We start from the raw sequence: 24277 nt of genomic DNA, 5'->3' as shown, positions 1-24277 counted from the left end.
ACACACTTATATCTATCAACACAAACAGGTTCTGTACTACAGAAAGTCATTGGCAAGATGATCCTGGGTTCTGTGTAACACATTCGCAATATATTGTTGCATGGGCAGACAACTATCGGGGAAATTATTAGCACGCGGAATCCGCCTGTAATCTACATATAACTACCAGGATCTTGAAACTGTAGACGGCAAGTGCCAATCTAAAACGTGAAAACAAGATAAGCAATGCGGAAGACAAACACTTAAAATTTCTGACTAATACGATACTATAGTTTTCTTCTTATATATTCAAAACGATGTTGTCAACATCAGTGCAGAGACTTCAACAAGTCTTGAAAGTTCAAACTGAGCATCAACATTGATGCATACTTCAATATACAGGAATCATTTAGAAATCGACTTTCATCTTTATTTTAATTTTGTTGGGGTTGGAGTGAGAGAATAATTTGTGCTCAATAAGTCATACATGGATCACAACCAAGCAAAATAATAACAGACTCGACTTAACTGAGACTATTCAAGAGAGGTTTTGATACGTTCTTGAAGATGGGATGTTTGAATAGACTGAGAGTGACATACTGTTTCGACCTTGCCAAAATATATCTATAATTAAACAATATCTCAGACAAATGAAAATCCAAGCATAACTCTGTAAATAACTGGTTCTCAGATAAAGCAATAAACAGTGTCATTTTATAGTCCCGGTCTAATATGCTTCTAACGAGGTTTAAATACTCATCTTGGTGAGAGCATTATTTATTTTCTGGCAAAACTTATGATCACAGCTTATTAAAAATCTGTTTACATACAATTTTATTAGTTGAGAATGAATGGTGTTTGATAAAACAGCGGGAGCTTCCTTCCTTAAATCTTCTCTTGAAGAATTTTATTAAATTCATTTTTCCACATGATCATGATGCAAAGCATACAGGGCCGAAAACGAGGCGGGTAAATACAATTATATATTGTAAGCCTCAGTCAAAATTTCTATATTATGATTAATGTTTTAACGATAGCAATCACTTTATATTCAAAAGGGATAAAAAAAGTATTTTAACAAGTATCTAGTGAATTCATCAGATTATTAGCAATACACATGAATCTAATAGACTTGTAAACAATGTAAGTTTAATATGACCTATTTTTCTAAGTAAGTGACGTAACAGAGTGACGTTACTAACACGCGACAATCTAGGTCTTTAACTTGTTTTGGCTACGCAGTGTTATTAAATACTAATAGAAGCCTGTTGCATTAGCATCTGAGAAGGAAATGGCCAAGAGATTAAAGTCGGGCTTATTCTAACACAGACTTTATCAAATTAACTATGGAAATTAACTTTAAAACAGACTGAGAGCTTAAAATAGAGTTAAGCACGTTGTAACTGGGGGTTTTAAAACAGTGTATAAGGCTTTCAATGATATTAACGCCATCGCCGTCAAACAAATGGGACCATTAAAAACCTCATATACTGTTGGAAATAACATAATTGCAGTAAACTTAACCCTATATTACAAATCGGCAAATCTAAACAACCGTGACTGAGACGCCCAGATGCGATTGCCAGCAACTGAATCGATTTCAAAGCCGAGACTTCCTCATTGATTCTGCATAGGCAGTCACAAATATTAGTTTCGATCAACAACCTTGTTACATATTTCAACACTCCTAGCTCATTAAGATAAACAAGTGGCAATTCTTTGGGTGAAAACGAAAATCGCGGAGAAAATTATTCGCCAGGACGGGACTGAAAATAACTTTAATGTCGACGTTGCCAAAGCATATTATGTGTCATCTCACAAATCTCTGGTACTTAATACTGAAGAAAACAGAGGCACGTCAATATGTATATATTCTCAAAATAAGCACACAATACCGCTCAATGTAGAAACTTACTCGTTAAAACACAGATACATTGTATAAAGCATGTATTAGCCTGCTGTTGTAAAAAAGTTTATTTAATACAGACGGAACTGTTTTAAGCATTAGTGTACATTTTTTGCAGTGGTATTAACAGATTGCACAAAATTTTATTCAAGATTATCATCACAAGTCCGAATATGCGTAATTAAGAAATAGTCTGTTGATATTTTTATAGAAATAGTACCCACATACGACTTTAATAAACGTATTTCGTAGACAAAACAATGAAGGTAATATTAGAAGTAAAGTGAAGTTGTAAATGAACAGTTAAACAGAATAATATGCACCACAGAAAACATATGCAAAGGAGCTAAAATTTTAGAACCGTGACTATACCGCTCAGGTACAACAGTCAAACATCCAGACAATTTTGCTTCTTTATTCTGTTAACTTGAATCAAGGTTCTTTCAATATCAAAGAAAAATGTTGTTAGGGAAACCGTTTCTATGCTGAGACTGAGAATAGCATGTTACTTTAACTTCGCCAAAACATATACATTTGTATGTATAACATTACGCTTTCTCTTGCACGAAATAGTTTATCTGCAAACAACCATTTTAGCAATTATTTACTATTTACTAAACTTACCAGAAAGTATTTTATAAACAAAACAAACCAATGAAACATTTCTAAACATTATACGTTAAGGTATATAGTAGGATATCTAAAGGGTTTGCCAGATAATTGAAACACCGCTGAAAAATAACACTTTTATCCAAAGTTAATATGATGTTTGCTTCGGTTCCCTCAAACTGGTAAAATAACCTTGGCAATGTCGAAGTCTTGTGTGTTTGCTGATTGACGGCATTAAGCGACAACGACATGCTTATCGATGGAAAATTTCCATCTATTATTATACTAAACAAATTGATTCCTATTGAAAATAATGAGAGTGTTAAGAAAGTAAGAGGATAAAGTTATATGTGTGAAGCAATTATCAACGACTTGACAGGAGCAAAGCCACAGAAACCTTCGAACCATGACTGCTTCGGCTGTCGGTAGTATTGCAAAGCAGTATAATTTAGATTGCCGGACTCAGATTCGATAAACCATACCTTTTTGTATAATTATTAATCAAAACTTGTCATTATCGAAAGGAGTTCAGTCATTAGAGTCTTGTATTTGAAATAAATAAACAATTTATCTTTTCGGTGACTCCGCGACATGTGAAAAATATCTAGTATCTGGTATTCGTTTCGATGAAAAACGTTTAGATCTTACGCTTAAAGAAATAATTGTTCTTTATATATTAGAATATGTCAATTGCTAAACTTCTAAAAAATAATCACACTAAATGCCTCTTCGTGTACGAAATAAATGTATATAAGGTTGTAACGAGACTTCAAAATTCCGTCTAACAAAATAAAATGATCTGTATACACCCTTCAGCTAAGCTCAAATCAGGATTACATTTTAAATCAACACAGGTGAATAGTATATACTTGACATAAAAAGAAATCATCGTAAAAGTATATCTTGATCTTTATTATCGTGGGGTTGCAGTTTCCATCCGACAAAAGTCAGCTCGCAGTTTGTTTATAGGCTTTATACTGATATCCCTATGTCTTCAAACCGCAATATCAACATGAAAATCATTGATATAGCAGACAATTGCAACTAAAAGTAGTAAATGAAACGTTAATGTACATATTAATATAATACACAATCTCCGATACTGGGGTTTCTGGGAAAAGGATCTAGAGAGTGATTGAAATAAGTTTGATGAAATAAAATTTGTTTAAACTAAACATCACTAGTTACAACAAACGACGAGAGGTAAAAAAATGCAAGACACCTCAGACCACTAAGCATTGGCTTAAGTGCAATTCTTTTACAGAATTATTGAATGAGCTACACGAGGAAATATCACAACGTAGAGAACACAAAGGGAAACTTCTTACGGTCAATACAGGAAATTAAAACTGTTGTTGTGATAGTTAATGAAATTCTAAAAGAAAATCATTCATTTAAAATGATAACAAAATAATGCAAAACATGGTTATATAACTTATCGCTCACATTTAACACTCAATTTGTAGATAGCTGTCTAACAGTCAAGATTCAGACCCCTGGGAATCCAGTCTGACAATTTCCTTTTTGTTCTGCAAATTGACAAATTGATAATACCAGAAACTCGATGAATGCCAATTAACACTAATTAGCGCAAATTTAGAGAGATCTTTAATGCATAGATAATAGATATGAGTTCTTATTATCAACAACTTCCAAGGCTTAAGATTCAGCTAAATGTAACTTTTCAATTTATCTTCCTTTAGATTGAACATCAGTCGTCAGAAATGGATAATTAACTTTGACGTACGAATACAACTGTACATTCTTGTTTTCACTGAAACATCTAGTCCGCTTTTGTAAAATTGGCTTCGCTTATAATAATCTGACGGTAGTATAATATTAAGAATGTTTACAATGAGATATCATGTTTCTCGAGATACCTTGATGATGTTTTAAATATCAACAACCAGTGTATTTTAGAAATGGACAAACTCATGTTCTTTTTTTAAAAGATAACAACAATTTAATAAAGCTTATGCCCAGATTTAGAAGCGTTATTTTTGCATTTACATTTATCAATTACTGTGAATGGTAATTTAGAAACAGAAATATATGATAAAAAAGACGATTTCGATTTGGATATTGTCAATTTTCCCACCTGAACGGTGATGACCCTTGAGCAACACCACATGTTTTCCTTTGAAAATTTGAAAATCTTTATTTCATGGAAAATTATCACTACATTGTACTTATATATTAAGTGAAAAAATTAAGCAAGTGAAACACACGCAACAAGAACAACGATAACAACAATAACTATAGCCACTACAACGGTAACATAAATAAACGATAACATCTTAAATAACATTTTATTAAACACACGAAGAGGTAGTAGCTCATGACCCCTGATGTGAATCGATTTGTGCAATTCTTAGCCCGTTCCAATATGCCTTCATACTGATATATACATTAGCTTAGGTAAAGGTAAATATAGAAGATTTTCTAAGCTACAATGAAACCAGTTGTATGTGTACGCTAGGGTTAAAACAAAAAAAAACTACTGACACTCAAACTACTTGAAAATTCATTATTGATAAGGAATAAGTGGACGATTTCATCTCTGATTCATCAGTTTTTTCTTATCTCGTGAAGGCATTCATATCAAATCTATTCTATGTTGTGTATTACTATAAATTAAAGCAGATGTAATATTTTTGATTTTAACTTTATTTTTACATATGCACTTGACGTAAGACAATAGTAAATTCCGGTTCAAACTGACCGATGAAATTCAAAAAAGTACTAAATCAGCCTCTTGACAAAAATAATGCGACGCAACGTTTTGCAAAAGTTTTCTGTAAATACGTTTGAATGTAAATACAGTCAAACCTGTCTATAAAGACCACTCTTGGGAGAGCCAAAATGTGGTCTTTATTGGGAGGTGGCAACACTGTAAATGTTAAAACGGGAAACAAAATATGATGTCTTTAGAGCCAGGAGGTCTCTGTTCAGAGGTGGTCTTTAACACAGGTTTGACTGTGTGTTCATTCATGAAAACGTATCATGCACGATTTGAAACATGTTACTCAATTTAGAATAAAGGTAATTTATTGAACAAATGTGCTGCAAACCGTGTCATCTCCCAGGTAATACCATAAAAGTAGGACACGACGCGAACAGTAAAAACTAAATTCTAAAATCTATTATTAGTTCTTAAAGTTCCATAAGGCTTTAAATTCTATATAAAAGCAGTTAAAACAGCTGTCCAAATAGGTGTTATGCATAATAACATGCCTAGAAAAGTGCTACTTTTAAAACTGCACACGAACTGTTCTAGTTAAAGCCATAAAGGGAGGTAATCAAAAGCAACATATTCAATAAAACATTCTACTATTTTCATTAATATTCAAACCTTTGACAAATATTAGAGAAAACAATAATCAAAAATCGAATTTAACACCAAACTAGAAAATGCTTTTGTAAAAAAGCGCATGTCTCCCCCAATGCAAAGTCCTATAGGCAAGAAGTAAATAGGGGTCAGGAGCGAAAGTCAAAGAGACACTGATGGTTGGCTGCAATAGGGATCATCTACTTGGCATGTCCAGTCATCCCGCTAAATTTCAACACTCGTGGCCTAGTGGTTCTCAAGTCACTGTTCAGGCTCCTGTGACCTTGACCTTTGATCAAGTGACCTCAAAATGAATAGAGGTCATCTACTCTGCATGTCCAATCATCCTATTAAGTTTCAACATTATAGATCAAGTGGTTCTCAAGTTATTTCCAAATAATGATTTTACATGAACAGGCCACTGTGACCTTGACCTTTAATATACTGACCCCAAAATCAATAGGAGTCATCTACTCTGCATGTTCAATCATCCTATGAAGTTTCAACATTCTGGGTCAAGTGGTTCTCAAGTTATTGATCGGAACTGGTTATCAATGTTCAGGCCCCTGTGACCTTGACCTTTAACGGAGTGACCCTAAAATCGTTAGGGTTCATCTACTCTGCATGACCAATCATCCTACGAAGTTTCATCATTCTGGGTCAAGTGGTTCTCAAGTTACTGACCGGAAATGGTTTTAAATGTTCGGGGCCCCTGTGACCTTGACCTTTCACAGAGTGACCCTAAAATCGTTAGGGTCATCTACTCTTTATGACCAATCATCCTATTAAGTTTCAACATTCTGGGTCAAGTGGTTCTCAAGTTACTGACCAAAAATGGTTTTCAATGTTCAGGCCCCTGTGACCTTGACCTTTAATGGAGTGACCCCAAAATCAATAGGGGTCATCTACTTTGCATGTACAATCATCCTATGAAGTTTCGACACTCTGGGTCAAGTGGTTCTCTAGTTATTGATCAGAAATAGTTTTCAATGTTCAGGCCCCTGTGACCTTGACCTTTGATGGAGTAATCCCATAATCAATAAGAGTCATCTACTCTTTATGATGAATCATCCTATCAAGTTTCAACATTCTGGGTCAGGTGGTTCTCTAGTTATTGATTGGAAATGGTTTTCAATGTTCAGGCCCCTGTGACCTTGACCTTTGACGGAGTGACCCCAAAATCGTTAGGGTTCATCTAATCTTCATGATCAATCATCCTATGAAGTTTCAACATTCTGGGTCAAGTGGTTCTCTAGTTATTGATCGGAAATGGTTTTCAATATTCAGGCCCCTGTGACCTTGACCTTTGACGGAGTGACCCCAAAATCAATAGGGGTCATCTACTCTTTATGACCAATCATCCTATGAAATTTCAACATTCTGGGTCAAGTGGTTCTCTAGTTATTGATCGGAAATGGTTTTCAATGTTCAGGCCCCTGTGACCTTGACCTTTGATGGAGTGACCCCAAAAACAATAGGGGTCGTCTACTCCAGCAGCCCTACATCCCTATGAAGTTTGAAGGTTCTAGGTCAAATGGTTCTCCAGTTATTGCTCGGAAACGAAGTGTGACGTACGGACGGACGGACGGAAGGACGGACGGACGGACAGGGCAAAAACAATATGTCTCCTGGGGGAGACATAATTAGTATATGTTATGTTAATTGCGGAAAACGTGACAGCCACATTTTAAACAAAGACATTATGAGTGTTTAAGGCCATTCAAAAACGACGACTGTAAATTTGAATTAACAACAAGAAGTTTCTTGCAATGTTAAACATAGAGCAACTTCAAATGATTATAGAAAGAATAAAATCATACTTGTCATCAAGTATTGAGACTTAAATAATACATGCCAATTATTGATGAAGAATCATTCTGTGCCAGCAGCAAAAATGAAAAGAATGATGTAAATTAAATAATATTCTCATAGGAAATAAACTGTGTGTAACATCCTAAGTACTAATATGTGTTTTAATTGGTAAAAGCCAAAATTTCGTTAAACGATAAGAAATTATACAAAATGAACGGAAATTCATGAAATTACATTCTAATTGGTTGCTTACTTACAGAATGATAAATATGACTCAGAAATATCAAATGTTCTACGACAAATGAATATAAGACAGACAGTAAATGATAATTCATCCAATATTTAAATACTAGCGGACGTTAAATCAATTTGTCTATGCCATGTGATTATGACACTGTGAAAATGGAATTATTCTTATCTCTATGTTAAATAGTTTAAAGCAATTCTTTTCAAACTCGCAAAAACTTAAAGGCTAATATATTTAGCAAACGTTATAAATGACGATAAACTACATGTGCACATACTGACCTCATAATCTGATATAATTTTATGACGTCGTCGTGCATGAGGATTTTCTTAATTTATACTATTTTTATAAAAAAAACAATGATAGTAACTGTAGGCAAGAAACATGATCTAACATAATCATCTGCATGAGAATGACCGGTATTTTTCGAATACTGGAGACAATATGAATAAAAAAACTCGTTAGCACACTTTTGAAGCTTACTTTATTTACTTTTAAATAAAAATCGAAAGATAAAGTAACAGCTTGTATATACACATGTTTATCATACCATAGCGGATGAGAATCCTTGATAATGTAGAATTCTCTTAGACCTTTTCTTGTTACCTTTTCTTCAGGTGGTAACTGATTACTTTATAACCTCTCAGAAACAATCAATACGGAAGTAAATGTCAAATCACTGATTATCTTTAAATATCTTCTTTAACCGAGTTCTTAAATGGATTTAGACAGTGAATCTATGTTTTACGCAATAAAGGGAGATTGAAATCAGTATAAAGCAAAGGCCATATCCATGTCGAATTGTTCACGATTCCGAGGAACTGAAGAGAATTTTTATCAAAGCAAAACCATTCTTGAAACAAATTTATTAATATCTGAACATAAACTGACTAATACTGATCAAAACTTGAAATCGAAAAGAAAAGTAATGTTTTGAAACAAAAATACTAGGTAAGCTAAACCGTAAACGGATGATAAAAATATGTCACAGAGTTAAAAGAAAAGCTCCACTAGCAAGATACAAACAGTAAACATCGACGTCAGAACAGAGACTTATACAATCAGTCCCGGGTAATAAATTTGGTGCATGTTTGAGTACGTTTGACTGCAGTAGACAAAATATGGAAGGATATTAGATAAGTCATGAACACGGAATCTAGGCACATGCTGAGAAAGTCGAAATAACTATATAATCTCACATTTTTTTAACCCATGATCAGTTAAAGATAAAGAAGCAAATAATTGGTTCTTGGATAAAGCAATTATCACAATAATAATGAAACTGTCAGTTTTTATATGCCGGTTCTCAGCCTTTTTTTCTAACGGGGTTGATAGATACTCTTATAGGTCGTAGGCTGGACTGTCTTTTTTAAAAGAAACCCTATACTGAAAACGTTTTAGAACTATTTAAATGTTTGGATAATTTAAATGACACCTCAAAGTATATTGGAAAGATCGTAATGTCACATGTCACAAACAAGTCACAAACAGGGGAATCATTGAAAACCGTGACTTTGCCGCCAAGATGTGTTTGCGAACCTTTTCAATCGATTTCAAAGCCGAACCACAGCCGGTCACAAATGTTCAATTGGATCATCAATCTTATTGCATATTTTAGCACCCTCAGCTCGCATAGGCAAACCACTAGCATTGCTTATGGCGAAATTTTCAAGCGTAGAGAAACGTATTTTCTCTGTCGGGACTAAAAATAACTTGTTATACCGACACTGCCAAAGTACAAGTATAATCAAACAATATAAATGCTACTGAAGGTAGAAATTGATTAATTCATACTGAAAAGAAGCTGATACAAAGCATGATATAGTTAATCTAATATTTAAAACAGTTATGAATATTTTCATGTCAAGTATCCTTCCTTGTTTACATACGCTTTTCGCGGTTGCAGTGCATGTCAGTTAAATATTTCACACAACTAGAAAGTCTTAAGTCTATGTATACAAGGTTTCTCTTTCTATGGTGATATTCAAGATGGCACAAAATGTTGTTACTTCTATACATAGAACTTCAGTGTTTTATAGATGTCTTTATAGTGTCTTCGTAGATCTTTTAATACTCACTTATAAACTTCGGAGAAAAGATAATATAACAAATAAAGCGGATGGTTGATGAACAGTTGTACAAACAAATACATGTGTGTATGCATCGCAGAAAATACAAACATATGCCAAGAAACTAAAACCTTAAAACCATGAAAATACGGGCAAAAGCAAACTTGATAAAACATTCAAAGAGGTTTGAAGTCGTGATTCAATAACTTGACGCCGCCTTTTCTATTAGCTATTGTGTTGCATATCTCAACACCCTTAGTTCGTTTAGAACAAAAAATCTGACATTTCTTTGGATGGAAAATTCAAACACGGAGAAATCTCTGACGGGACTGGGAATAACATGCTATTTCGGTTTTGCCAAAAACATATGTATAATCTCACATCAACTCTAACAGGAAATAGCTTACAGAACCAAAGTTACAAATGCGAACTATTCTTCAGCAAATGAAGCATGTATATAATTTATAACTGTTTCTAGTCTAAATAGTTTGATATTTATTAAATATACTAGAGAAGTGTTAACTATTAACAAAGACGATTCGTGTTTGCTGTTATACAAAAGTAACAAATAAAACAGAAAAGTGGAAACGCCACAGGTCGCTCAACACGACAAAATCGAAAGTTTGATTGCGCCTGTTCATGGACGGTAGTGGAAATGCATGCTACCGTTCACGCCCTCTAGCCCCGGGTTGAGCAGAACTCAACATTTTCAAATGCTACAAGTACAAAATCAATTTAGAAACATCCGCAGATGTAAATAAAACCTGTTTTAATACATACTATCATATTTATAATGTGGCATTGCTTAACGGGTTAACAGATAAGATACATATACTGAAAAATGTTAGGGAAATCACTTTGTGACGTGATAAGCTTAGAAAACCAAATGTATCGTGTACATTGTGGAATTGTTAAACTGTGTGACATTCAATTTCTGAAAAAGTATCATTCAAGATTATTTTTGATATTTGAACTTCATTAGTAACTTTTGTATTATAATATAATATGATACCAAGCATATTCTGTAAAGTATTTATAATCTGAGCAAATTTACAAACTATTTTTCAACTTACAGATGAGCACCGGTACTGTCACCTACAGATTCATGCGCACTTGGGGTCGATGAGTGTGACGTCAGAGCAATAGTATGTTGTATGTTATCTCCTGATTCCGAGCCCCTTCTAATTGAGCTCCTACGCCGTCCTAAATGCCCGGGTGTCAAACCAGATCCAAGTTCACTAGCGGGACCAGCAAAGTCACCGATAAATCGTACCATAGACGGCATAATGCCCGTCAAAAAACACGTGACATAACGTCACGTAGTTTCAATGTATGTATGTTAATCCATTACGTCATTAGGTTGTAAACAAATAATATTAAAGGAATACTAGTATTTGCCTTTAAATTGCTAACGATATGTACGAAAATCTTTGGCATATATCTTCTTTAACGAACAAAGATGGAGAAAATCACGTTAAAAAGGTATGTTTCAATATACTTATTACTTAGTGCCAAAAGGCTAAAATGGTAAGCTACACGCAACACTTGTAAAATACGCTAGCAACGTCTTGTGTTTCAAATTGAACGTGTCACCTCGAATAGATTTTACACAATTTTCAAATGGCAAACCAGTGTTAAATCATTTCAAAGAAAGTTTGACAACGCTGCATGCTTTGAAAATGAGACGAGCACTGTACATAATCAGAAGGTCATCCCTGGAACAGCAAAACTGTTACAGCTGGGTTAAGAAGATACTTTAATCAGTGTTGCAGTTTCCATGAATTTAATAAAAACATTTTCACAATCGACTCTTCTAAGATCTGAAGGCATCTGTTACAACGTATTTATTAATATTTCCGTTGAATAAGTATTTTTGCAGAAAGGTAGTACTAAGAATAAATAAATCTTAAGAACTCCATTATAATGAAAACTGTACCATTTTACATAAAACAGATTTACATTTCGAAATAAAACAAACATTTACTAATTTATTACACATTCACATTCAGCTCGTATTTCCATTTCATAATAAACATCAAACACAAAAATCAAACAATTAATTAAATATTTGAAATGTCGTTTTTATTTCCTTGTACAGGGTATAAGATATCACGAATAATTTATTATCTTTAAGAAGAAGCCAACGATAACTTCTCCACTGTTCGAACTTCTGCAACAATTTATTATTCGTCAGTCACAACAAATCGGTAAGTTTGACATTCTCTTTACATCATAAACTAAATAAAGAAAAGTTCCTCGAGGATTGTCTAATTATAACAGGTACCTGGATTTGCACAAAAGTTCCACGTAAAACTGTCAGTTAAACTCCTTCTCCAAGAATAGCTTGCCATGTTATATTAACAATTCATCCTGGGTAATACGTAACACAAAGTCTTATCCGCTAACACATGCATCGAGTGTTTATAACTGCACGATTTTAATGCCAAGTTCAAAAGCATAAAAAAATAAGCTCAACCCCAAAGTAAAAGTGAAAGGTAATCGTTACCTGTTCTCTGTATAATTTGGTATAATAATGTAGCTTCGTTTACTTGCATGTTAATAGGTTTCTAAAGTTTGATTTGTGTTCAGTCTGTATACATTTATCTTAGCCATGTATTTATTTTACTAACTGGATAGACTGAAACTATAAACATCAATTTTTCCCATCATAAACTTCACTTAATATATTTAACATGCACGTGAGGTTGATGTTTGTAGAGCAATTTGACACACTTGAGACTTCACCTTGGTAAGAAGGAATTTGTTTTCCGTATGTAAGCAACATATAGTTTTGAATTCAAAAGCTCATTTTCGAAATACCTGAAGTGCACTTTGCTTTTATATTCAAGATCATCCGAAAATACAAAGTTCCATAATGCAGTTTTATGAATTTAATACATGATTGAAGTAAAGTGGAAAAGAGTACTTTGTCTAAAATGTTTAAGCCAAGGATTCTTTTTTATGATCAGATGAGAGACTGTGTTCAAACATAAAGATAAGCCAACGTGTTTCCCTCGGCGTGCATGCCTAGACAATTACTGGCAAATATATTACGAATGGTTACGGTTTGCCTTACTGTGTAAAAATCTGAAACTAAATTTGAATAATTTCAATGTATCTTCTGGGAGCGTATTGCATTGGGAAGCATAGAGTGATGCTAAGATAACGGGCAATGATTGAGTTTAACTGGTAGGCTTTATTTGGTGATATACGTTCGTGATGATTGTAAAGCTCTCTGTTAGAGAATGGCATTGATCAGAATTGCAGTTCTATTTTACGTCAATCTGACTAAAGTACATATCCTATTACGCTACGCATAGGATCTGAGAACGACCTATTCATTGCCTCGTTCTGACGACCCTTTCGCTAGCCAATCAGAGCCTAACTTACAACATCTTGGAAATCTACCTGTAGCCTTGACTTTTGATATTTACAATTTTTATGTCATAATTATTCAGATAGCCGGTTAGCTCAGTCGGTAGGCCACTTGCTTTGTAAGCGAGGGGTCCTGGGTTCGAGCCCTGGAATAACTGCAAATTTTTATTACTCTTTGACATTCGAACATGTCGTCTGATTGGATAAAATAAAAATAGCAATACTGGAAATCCAAAATATACAGAAGACGAATGTGAATGGGTCGTTCTCAGATCTTCGTTTAGAAGATCAAGTACTTTAGTCAGATTGATTTTACGTATGATATGTGTTGCATCTTCTGTTGCAGTACCGCAAAAGCTTCCGTGAATTTGTTAAGTTTTATTGGTCTTTACATCTTTTGTAACAATATGCTGTTATCAGCGGGATTTTTTCTTTTGTTTTGTTCCGTACGTCAAGTTGAATAAGGAAAAGTGTGAAATTTGGCATAACCAAACGTGTTAAAACTTTCAGTTCCCTTTATAAGAGTTAACGTTGAAAGTCGGTGTCTCTACATTCAACTTATGTTTATTCATACAGTAAAATAAGTATTGTGTGATGCTTTATTTGTTGGTTGTGTTCCCAAAACACCTCCTCTTTCACCTCTTCCCATATTGCCTACCATTTGTATAATATTAACACTATGATAAAATGTATATTTTGATGGTTATTTGAAGCGACCACTCTGTTATGTATTTCCACAACAGGGTCAATTTTTTAGTGTCGGTTTGTGTCTCTGTTTGCATTTGTTGTGCTTAATGCTTCCAAAGACTCCCCTCTCATGTTTATATTTCTTCGGGATATCTATCCTTGGTTTTTATCTTGCGAACTTGCTACAAGACTCGTTTACAAATAACAAAAAAAAAAAAAAAAAAACGGTTCTCCTATCTTCATACATTTTGTCGGATACATAATTTCAGATTTTGGAACTAGTTTCACTTAATAAGTTTTATAATAGTCTTTTTAAATGATTTAACATTGTGTATTATTTCTTCTGGTATAATTCATATAAATTTCATATTGAGATATGTGACTGAATTATACACAACATGCTTGAACGTTTATATAAATATTCATTGAAGACAATCGCAAATTGCCGTCATGAATGTGTGTAGTTTTTATTGGCGTTGACGAATAATAAAATAATTAATAAATGAAAAAAATATTTTAATAAAATTTGTAAGAAATGCTTTAAAACCAAGCAAAACAGTGTTCGTGACAGGTAACGAAATGTACAACATGCAACACTGGCATATCTCAAGATATATATCGTTTCTCTGTCTTAAAAGTTTACGAACGTTGAATCTATTAGAACCTTTGATAAAATCTAAATATGACACGTTCTATACTTTTATACAGCATGCAGTGTACAATATTCGTGTCGCTGCAAATAGCATCTGGTTGACAATCTGCGTTACTAATTACCTTTTTACACATACACGGTTTTGACATATTATCAGCACTTAAATTTAGCAGCGCCACTATAAAACAGTTTAATGTCATATATTCCTGGAAATATTCTGTCAGAATGTACGCAGCGCTAAATTTGCTTTTCTAATGATTTGCAGCTATGAGAGATTATTAGGTGCGCAGCTGGAATTTAACATTTGATTTGGACTTGTTCAGTTAATTGCTTGAAGAAAAAAGAAAATAATCACGTAGGTAAACACTCTCTTTCTTTCATGTCTTAATCGATACCAGATCAACAACGCACCTTTAAAGTAAATGAAATCTTTCATTATCAAGGTTAACACTATTTTTTTTTATAAAAGACAAGAAGTTTCACTACGTGTTTAGGTAAATATTAAATAACACTTTTATATAAGTATCTTTGTTTGTTAAATAGACTATATGAGACAGTGAATATCTTAAAGCTTATAAAAATGAGTTTGGTATAATGTTAAGATAATACATGTATATGTAACACTTCCTGTCGTATTATATATACTCTTTATTTCCACTTTTCAGTGATATACATGTTAATCACAACCTAAATTAAAGATGAGAATGAATATTAACAAACAATTTTGTGCAAACTATATAAATTGCAATGAGATTAGTTCAAGTTTTCACTTTGAATCCTAATTAACTTGTTTATTTACATGTGGAGAGAATCTATCTTCATTACAGAAAATATTTGTAAGATGCAATAATTACATTTATTCCCTTATTAATTGAATTTTTGCATAAATTAATCATCTTTGTAAACAAAGTACATACATGAAACAACATATCGAATGGCAATTCTTAAAACGTGTTTATGAACTTTTTTTTTCAAGTGTTTACCAATGAGTTTCTGGAATATTGTGTCATTGTCGTCGTTCAGTAATTCATGCAATACATTATTATTATTATTATACCAGATTTATATAGCGCCCTTTTCATGATCAATTTCACGTTCAAAGGCGCTTTACATAGTTCAAATGCAGCCAAATATGCAGGGCGCATAATTCATCCTCTACTAGTACAGACACAGAACGATCTGACCAGAGGGGCAGAGTGAGACAAAGCCCCCACGACAGAGAGATCAGAATTATAATTATACAGGCTTATCGGAAAAATTAAGCCTATATAATTACAAAAGAATTCACCTCGTTTATGTTTCATTTCATCACAGTTATTTGCTATACGCACTAACTTGTTATTACACAAATTTCTGCCAGAATCGCAGAGAAAAAGGTATTTTGTGTGTAAAAGCTTAACTTGCATATATGGTTTGTTTTACACCGTCGATAACGTTATGGGCGTTTTAAATATGAAGGCTTTGAAGTAAGTACCATTGCATACCATTTACTTTAAAGTTTTCCAACTGACGTATAATTATAACGTTATAATCTAGAATGGTTCGACTTCAACGGTAGACTTATAGTCTTTCAAGTTTACGTCATGATGTCTTTTAATTTTATGTTAAAAAAGAAATTTCCAACACTCTGATAGCACGCTGATGGTAAGACATCGAGGAATGGAAGTATTTACTGGGAAGTGGTAAATACATATATTGAGGACATCGCGAATATTGGTCACTTAAGGAGACGTGTGGTATATCGCCTTTGATATTAATTTGATATAAACACAGGGCGATGTCGAAAAAAGAAATCATTACATATGGAAGTTTTGCAGACATCTGCCTTTTCTGATAGATGAAAAATCTCCAAATATCCTGTTAAGTGCACAGTATAAAACCTACATAAACTGTTTGATTGCTAAAAGACATACGTCTGGTGATAAAAAAATGATTTATAATATACAATAGGTATTTTCTTTTTTGTTATAGTTTGAGAATAATTAATATGTGAAAATCAACGAAGACATACAATTCTGGTTACTTTTCAAAAGCTGACATTGCCCGAAGAATTTAGTGTTTATAATCGCTCAGCTTGAATAGTATCTGTAAAATTTACCTTTCCTCTTTACATTTCCTAAATAACAAATGGCGGTCCCAACGGTTTTCAATTAGTCTGAAAAATATTTTTTTTACCATGGAAAAAAAAGCTAGCTTGTTGATCATAAAAATAATAGCAATAAAAAGAAAAGCGTTTGAAAGCAGTGCATGTCAGAGCAACTAGAAATTAACACACATCACGAAAGTTTTGATTTCGTCAGTTAATATTATATATACATCGTATTTATGAATTTGATTATATCCCAAAATACAAACTATATGAATTCAGTGTATTAACTTTCAGAGAGATAAGATATAGCTTCTCTGGTCCCAATCAGTTAAAAAGATTAAAATGTCACTACTAATTTGTGAGACATGATAACAGAGATTTGAGTTTATATGCAAATGTTGAACCAGTGCAAATGTGAAGTATAATTCGGTTGTGTATATAAAGCAGCATCGACGCAAATTTAATCTTATTGGGTTAGTGGACTTGGTGTGACATGTGCACGCTCGTTTGTACTGATAAGCTCTTTGCCGTAATTGGTTTGGTATATTGTGGTGATGATAAGTTCGTATAAATTCTCTCTACTTGTAGTAAACTTCGGAGCTAATAGAAATAGAAAATTATGACGTAGCTCTGTGCGCTTGGCTTTTTTTGAAAGTACGTAAGTGTTGTTAAATTGTAACATATTTACACCATGTTATCATTAAAGCTGCGTCTAACTGGTTATAACTCGAATTACATACACCGGTTGCTCAAATCCTTTCCCTCTTACTCATTCTATTATTTTTACCTGCAATGCCATCAAGTACATTTACATGCAAATTAGCATATATTGTGAAGTCTATCATTATTAGAACATTGATTTGTTATTCGTATTTTGAACTGAGCTGACTTTTCTGATATAAATGAATTTATAAATATTCGTTTCTCATTTTTCTGACTGACGAAAATATACAATAGACTATATATTTAAAACAGGAAATTTACCTTTTTAATGTTTCTAAATAAATCAACAATCTCATCTATATTTCAAAAAAGAAAAATACTGGACTTGAAGTTTTTCTAAATGGAACATACGAAGGGACTATTTTATTAACTTACAGATGTGCTCCTGTACTGTCACCTACAGATTCATGCGCACTTGGTGTCGATGAATGAGAAGTCAAATGTATTGTGTGCTGTAAGGTATCCCCCGATTCCGAACCTCTCCTAATTGAGCTTCTTCGCCGTCCTAAATGCCCGGATGTCAAACCAGATCCAAGATCAGCCGCAGGACCAGCAAATTCACCGATAAATCGTACCATGGACGGCATACTGCCCGTCAAAAAGCACGTGACATAACGTCACGTGATTTCAACATAAACGCCAATGGATGTTAATTTATTACGTCATGAGCTTGTAAAATATCTGTTTAATAAAATCCGTACCTTTGACGTAACAATATGTGAAATAATGTTTGGAAAGGCAAGTAAATCGTTAGTAAAATAACAAATAGCTACTTTTTAAATCGATGATAAATCTATTTCAACAAGAAACTTCTGTTAGTCTTCACTTTTCCAGATTTTGATGCAAATTATATTTACAAAATCCGTTTGACTGACAGTAATACTTTATAGCTATTCGCTGTAATATTCACAAGTCTTAATAACAAACTGTTCAAGTATAATTCTGTATAGAGTATCATTAAAACAGTTTTAAAGCTATTTGGCGTAATGTTCAAGCGTTTTAGATTGTTTGGTATTAAATTGTTCATATTGTGATATTATGTAAATTGCCCTTTAAACAAACTCCAGTGCGGCTATGGTTCCCTTAGGGTTGTCGAATGCTTCCAGGGGTTTTAGTTTGCTTCGTTTTGTAGACTAAGAAAATTATCAAATATTGTTTCTTCTCTTTTCAAATATTGTTTCTCTGATCCTGCTGTATTCTGTATTCAAATGGATGATATGCAAGATTTATAATACCTCAAAAGGGGTAGACGATATAAGCAACTGATTTGAATACACAATACATCTATATGCATACAAATACAGTTTAAATTTCCAAAAAGACATTTCACTTTAAGCACAATACTCACTTAATGGTTCAGACAGTTAAATTTTAGTCTGTATTTCTTTTTAACAGTGACGTTTCAAGCAACACATTTTAATTACTAACCATCAAGAAAAATATCCCTTTTCGACTGTTAATTCACCTGAAATAATCCATTACTTTCAAAACACAACAATTCTGTAAGTTTGGCATGAACTAATTAAAGGAAAGTCTCCGGTTAAATTTCAAATTGTCAGTGGTACCAGGTACATAAAATTTTCACGTAAAATTCTCGGTAAAACTTCCCTCCCTGTTTATTCTGCCATGTTATATTAACAATCCATCCCGAATACGTAACACAAACAATCTTATCCGTGAAGCACATGCATCGGTTGTTTATAAATGTAAGCTTTTAATTCCACGTTCAAACGCAAACAAATAAGCTCCGTCGAAAAGTGAGAGAGATACATAGCAGTTTTCCATTTAACATTATCAATGAAGTATATTTACATGTTTTTTTCTTCCAGATTTACATATAATTACAGAACTGATTTATTAATTTTAAATTTTTGGACATAATTTCGTGTTAATAATAACTTCTTTTTGCTGAATAATTTGCACCCATATACTTAAGTCTTCGTTTTATATAACTTGAGAAAAAAATCACGTTGTGAACTTAATATATCCGAATGATAGGCAAGGTAACTAAACATGAAACAACATTCCCTTTTTTTTCTAAATTTTGTAAAATAAGCACTTTGCTTTTATCCAAGTTATTCCAAAATCAAAAGTACCACAAAGCAGTTTTATGGTTTTTGTAGACGATATACTGAGGCTTGATGAGACTACTTCGTCTGAAAATTTAAGCCAACAGATATTTTTATGTTCTGATGGGAAACAGTGTTCAAAGATAACAGTAAGCCAAACGATTTTCCCTAGACATGTATGCCTAGACAATTACTGGCAAATATATTTTCAAACTATTCATTGAACTATGGCTACATGGTTACGTTTAAATGTAAAAATCTGAAACTCATTTTTCTTGTTTACAAAATCTCATGTGGGCGAAAGCATAATGTTCCATCTAGATCAACAGGCTGTAATATGTTTTACAGATTTCTGGTACGGAATATTTTATGATGAGCTTTCGTCTAGATAATACATTTGGAAAGGAGCATCATCAATTATAGTTCAAAATGGCTACTCGAAAGTATGAATTAACAGTCATTCTGTATGTAGAGTCCTGGGATAACACGAAAATTCCATTGTATTACTATTTGACTTTAAGGCGACCAATCAAGGTTATGGTCAGCACCTTTGCTCGCATTAAGGTAGTTCTGTGCGTTTGGATAATTTTTCTTTCTACAATGTATTTGATTAATTCCTCACTTTGTAAAACTTCAAAATGTACTTAGAATATAAGGCAAATGAAAAAGTTAATGTCGTGTGCAAGATATTTTTTATTTGAAACTAGAAAATTGGACCCCACACCAATTATCATAATGGGACTCTATGAGGAAAAGCACAATTTTGATCACATTTTTTTTTACAATTATACAGATTTTAAAATATGCTACTCACGGTTATGAACAAAGATGTTATCTATAATATGGTGAAATGAAATGTAAATATAATAAAGTTTATGTATAATATTTGTATCTATCAGACAATTATGAAAAAGTAACGTTTAATCCGACGAAGAATATCGTCATAATCAAATTACATAGGATACGGAGTGTATTTTACCAATGCGCCTGATCATTACGAAAATAAAACATTTATTTGAAAACACGTATTACTTTACTTTTATATGCATACAGACCATACTTATGATATATACGTATTTGACTAAGCATTTGCAAGTCTAAAGAGACTGAAGGGTAAATATATATTTACATGTGTTTTAAATTATTCATATTTACGTACGAACCGGCTAAATTACGTATGGTAAATTACTCTATCAGTTCTGTCAGATTTTACAGAAAGTTTTTTTATGCTTTTCTGATGATGTGTAGAATTGAAAGAATATCCGATGCGCAGCTGCAATTTCAGTATTTCATTCCTATTTTGTTTATTTGAAGCCGATGGCTTGAAGAAATTCATTATCGCGTAGGTAAATATTTTCTCACTTTGCCTTTCTCGAAACCAAATAAACTCAACACCTTTAATGTATATGTTCTTTTGTCTCATGAAAATTATCTTTATAATTATTTTTGAGAAACAAAAATTTCTATTTTTGTTAGTAAATATATATTATTTCTATATACACTGATAAACTAATTTATAAGTCAGTACTTAACAACTGTTAAAAGCAGTATGCTGTTAGAAGTTAAATTTCAAACATTACTTTGCATAAGGCGGCGTTTAACGGATATGGAATCTTAATAACTAAAATCTACATACGGCTTTTATCCTTTTGATATTATTTTTAGAAAGTGTATAAACATATACATTTCAGAAAGGTCTTGCAAATCTCTACACGTGTAAAACACACTGGTCATATTGCTTATGACTGCAATAAATAATGGGTCAATTATTAAAGAAATGAAATGTCTCATTATTGTTTCTAGGCAAGGGTCATCCCTTGAATGTACCCAAATGTTTAATCTGATTATTGATCTGAAAGACCTTTCTAATATGGTCAGCTAGAACTGGATTTACACTTTTCATTTATATCTCCAGCTGATGTAAAATTGTTTCTTTCAATCATAACAGCTTACCAAAGCACCTTGTATAAATGCCTAAGTACAAAACAATATTAAGCCAAATCTGATAAAGGCTCGAATGAATGTCAAAATTACCAAGGGAAAACTACTCACTTTTTCACACCCCGTAGCTGGTTAATGTCACAGGTAATGCCAATAATTCGGAGCCAGATTAAATCATTAGTTCAAAGTTCATACAAGAGAAAGCATTTCGTTGGAACGGTTAGCCTGTAACTGGTTTAACATAAACCTACGTTATAAGTCGTTGGACAACTGTGTCACTTTACCATCAAGATCTAATCTAACTGATGGAAATCAAACAATATTGAACGGTCAAAAGCATTATTTTCTTGTCCTTACTCTCAAATTGACTTAGCACAGATCCAGTTAAAATATTGGGCCAAATGTGTACATATATTCGGAGATCTTGCAAAGTTAAGAAACTGACATGTAGCATTATCAGTCAATAACAATGCTCCGTGATCAACTTCCCCGAAAGTTCCCTTGACAAAATTGATTTATTCGCCGCAAATTTAACGAATTGGTATGAGTATGCACTTATATCAGTTATTTTTTCTATGATTTACACTTCGTGTAAAAAAGTACAAACATGTTTGACACTGTTCCCTTCCGTTTTCGTAATCCACAGCTTTTTATGTGTATTTCTACCACACAAAAGTATATTATGGGGTTTCATTCTGAAGGGAATGCGTGCTTGAAAAGTGTTTTTATCTAATATCTGATCTCTGTCCCTTTTCTCAATGTGCCTTGTAAAGCTTCCTTTATCCAGATCTGGATCAGCTACATACATGACCACTGATTACCACAAATTGTGTTTATATTGCTTAAGCCGTGATACAGAAATGTAAAAAATACAAAATTTAATGAAAACAGGGTTAACCTTAATTATATAAACACTTATAAGTGGCCTTCTGTCTCACTATCAGGGTGGCTTAGTATCGGTAATGACTTTATTATCTATCCATCGCTTAAGAATCTACAATATCTTTCTGGCAACCTATCTAGGAAATATATGAATTAGTTTGATAAAACTGATAGAGAACTATTGGTTAAGGAAATTAGTGAATTGGAAATAACATAAATCTCGTATTTCATTGACTCTTTAGATTAATACAAATACTTTTTGCTATCATTAGCTTAGTAACAAACCATGCTTTTGGACATCAACACTTCTGATGACACATGGTGTAAGCGAAGTTGTAAAAAGTTTACAAAATTATCTGTTCATATCTTTTTATATCTAAAGTGTTAGATCAGATGCTTGATTCAGTTTTCTCTTAGGCCTGGGGTAGGTGAATTAATTTGCTTTTTCATGTTAATATTGCTCATAGAACCGATTGATGGTTTCCTTTTCCTGATAATTTGAATTTGTAGGACGTCCAAACTTCTTATTATATGAGCCATGCCATGAAAAAACCAACATAGTGGGTTTGCGACCAGCATGGATCCAGACCAGCCTGCGCATCCGCGCAGTCTGGTCAGGCTCCATGCTGTTCGCTTTTAAAGCCTATTGGAATTGGAGAAACTGTTAGCGAACAGCATGGATCCTGACCAGACTGCGCGGATGCGCAGGCTGGTCTGGATCCATGCTGGTCGCAAAGCCACTATGTTGGTTTTCCCATGGCAGGGCTCATATGAAAATTCATCACAGGAACTAACAATTAACAAAGAAAATATGATTGGTATATATCCAAACTGCTCCGAACGTATGAAACACTGATAGTATAATAATGGACTGATCGTAGAATCTACGATTCTTTTTTAATAATTGACAATAAAATCAAACACCGTTGGTGTTGCAAAAGTTTAGACATAATACAACATACATATTCATCTTTTGACCTACGTTTACAACTTAGTTCATATAACACAGAGTGTAAGTTTGACATTTCGTCTCCTATAAGGTCATTAAACCAGTTTTGAATAACCTAAATGCCATCGATTGCAAACTTCAGAATATAATAATGTAAATCAACATATTAATTCATGTGGATGTGATATTTGAAAAACTGCAAGTGCACTCTTACTGTGTGAATGTTAAGATATGATATGTAAGATTCATTTCTTAGGTATTTTAATGAGACATATGAGCTTTAGATTTGATAGAAATAAAATCTGAGTGTATGGAACTCCATTTTCTTGGTACGTGATTTATGATACAGACAGGAAATATTATTCCACGTGCCAAATTCTTGCAATGCATGCGCTTCAAAAATTGTTTTGGACTACAGTTATAGTAATGAGATCAAATACCTGCCAGATTTGGACTTCAGTTGTAGTAATTAGATCCGATACCTGCCAGGTTGTATTTTACTACAAAGCAAACAATTGCAATTGCAATTAGGAAAATAGTTGCTGAAATCAGGCCACCCACTGGTAATGCATCTACTTCGACTTTATTTTGATTGAATAGCGGCTTAACTATCATCCCACTATCAGTTTATTCACTTTCATTTAACAGCGTAAATGATCCCATCGAACATCTTCAAAATGTTGTTATAATTTTTACTTAAATTTGATATTCTACGCAGCAAGTAAAGTGGTAGTTTCTCATGGTGGCATGTTTGTTAAAATTTTATATTTACATATTATATTCTCTTGATCTTTAATGTTCTTCCACAGCTACATTCAATTTGAATATTTAGTTTTTAAATTCGAATGTTTCACTTAAGACACTACAAAGCAGCTTTGTAATTGAAAAGCAATTTGATATTGATAAGTTTTCTTATGAAACCTTCATTTCTTGACTAGAGATTCTCACATTTCAGTTTTC

At 33.1% G+C, this 24277-nt stretch overlaps 1 protein-coding gene across 3 annotated transcripts in view; it reads right to left on the bottom strand.

The window, feature by feature from the left end:
* The window catches only part of LOC123538982 (innexin unc-9-like), a 403290-nt gene that overhangs the window by 146825 nt on the left and 232188 nt on the right, over positions 1-24277 (bottom strand). Inside the window, exon 1 of one of the 3 annotated variants that reach the window (XM_045323423.2) lies at positions 11024-12345. The exons of the other annotated variants lie outside the window; for them this stretch is intronic. Within the exon in view, the coding sequence (XP_045179358.1) occupies positions 11024-11235 (212 nt within the window). The 5' untranslated portion in view covers positions 11236-12345. Of the gene's footprint in view, positions 1-11023; positions 12346-24277 lie in introns of those variants that run through there. 3 annotated transcript variants of the gene reach the window in all.

This window comes from Mercenaria mercenaria, chromosome 18 (assembly GCF_021730395.1).
Source record: "Mercenaria mercenaria strain notata chromosome 18, MADL_Memer_1, whole genome shotgun sequence".
NCBI classification, from domain to species: Eukaryota; Metazoa; Mollusca; class Bivalvia; order Venerida; family Veneridae; genus Mercenaria; species Mercenaria mercenaria.
The sequence above is the reverse complement of the archived record's forward strand: the minus strand, read 5'-3'. Positions and strand labels throughout refer to the sequence as shown.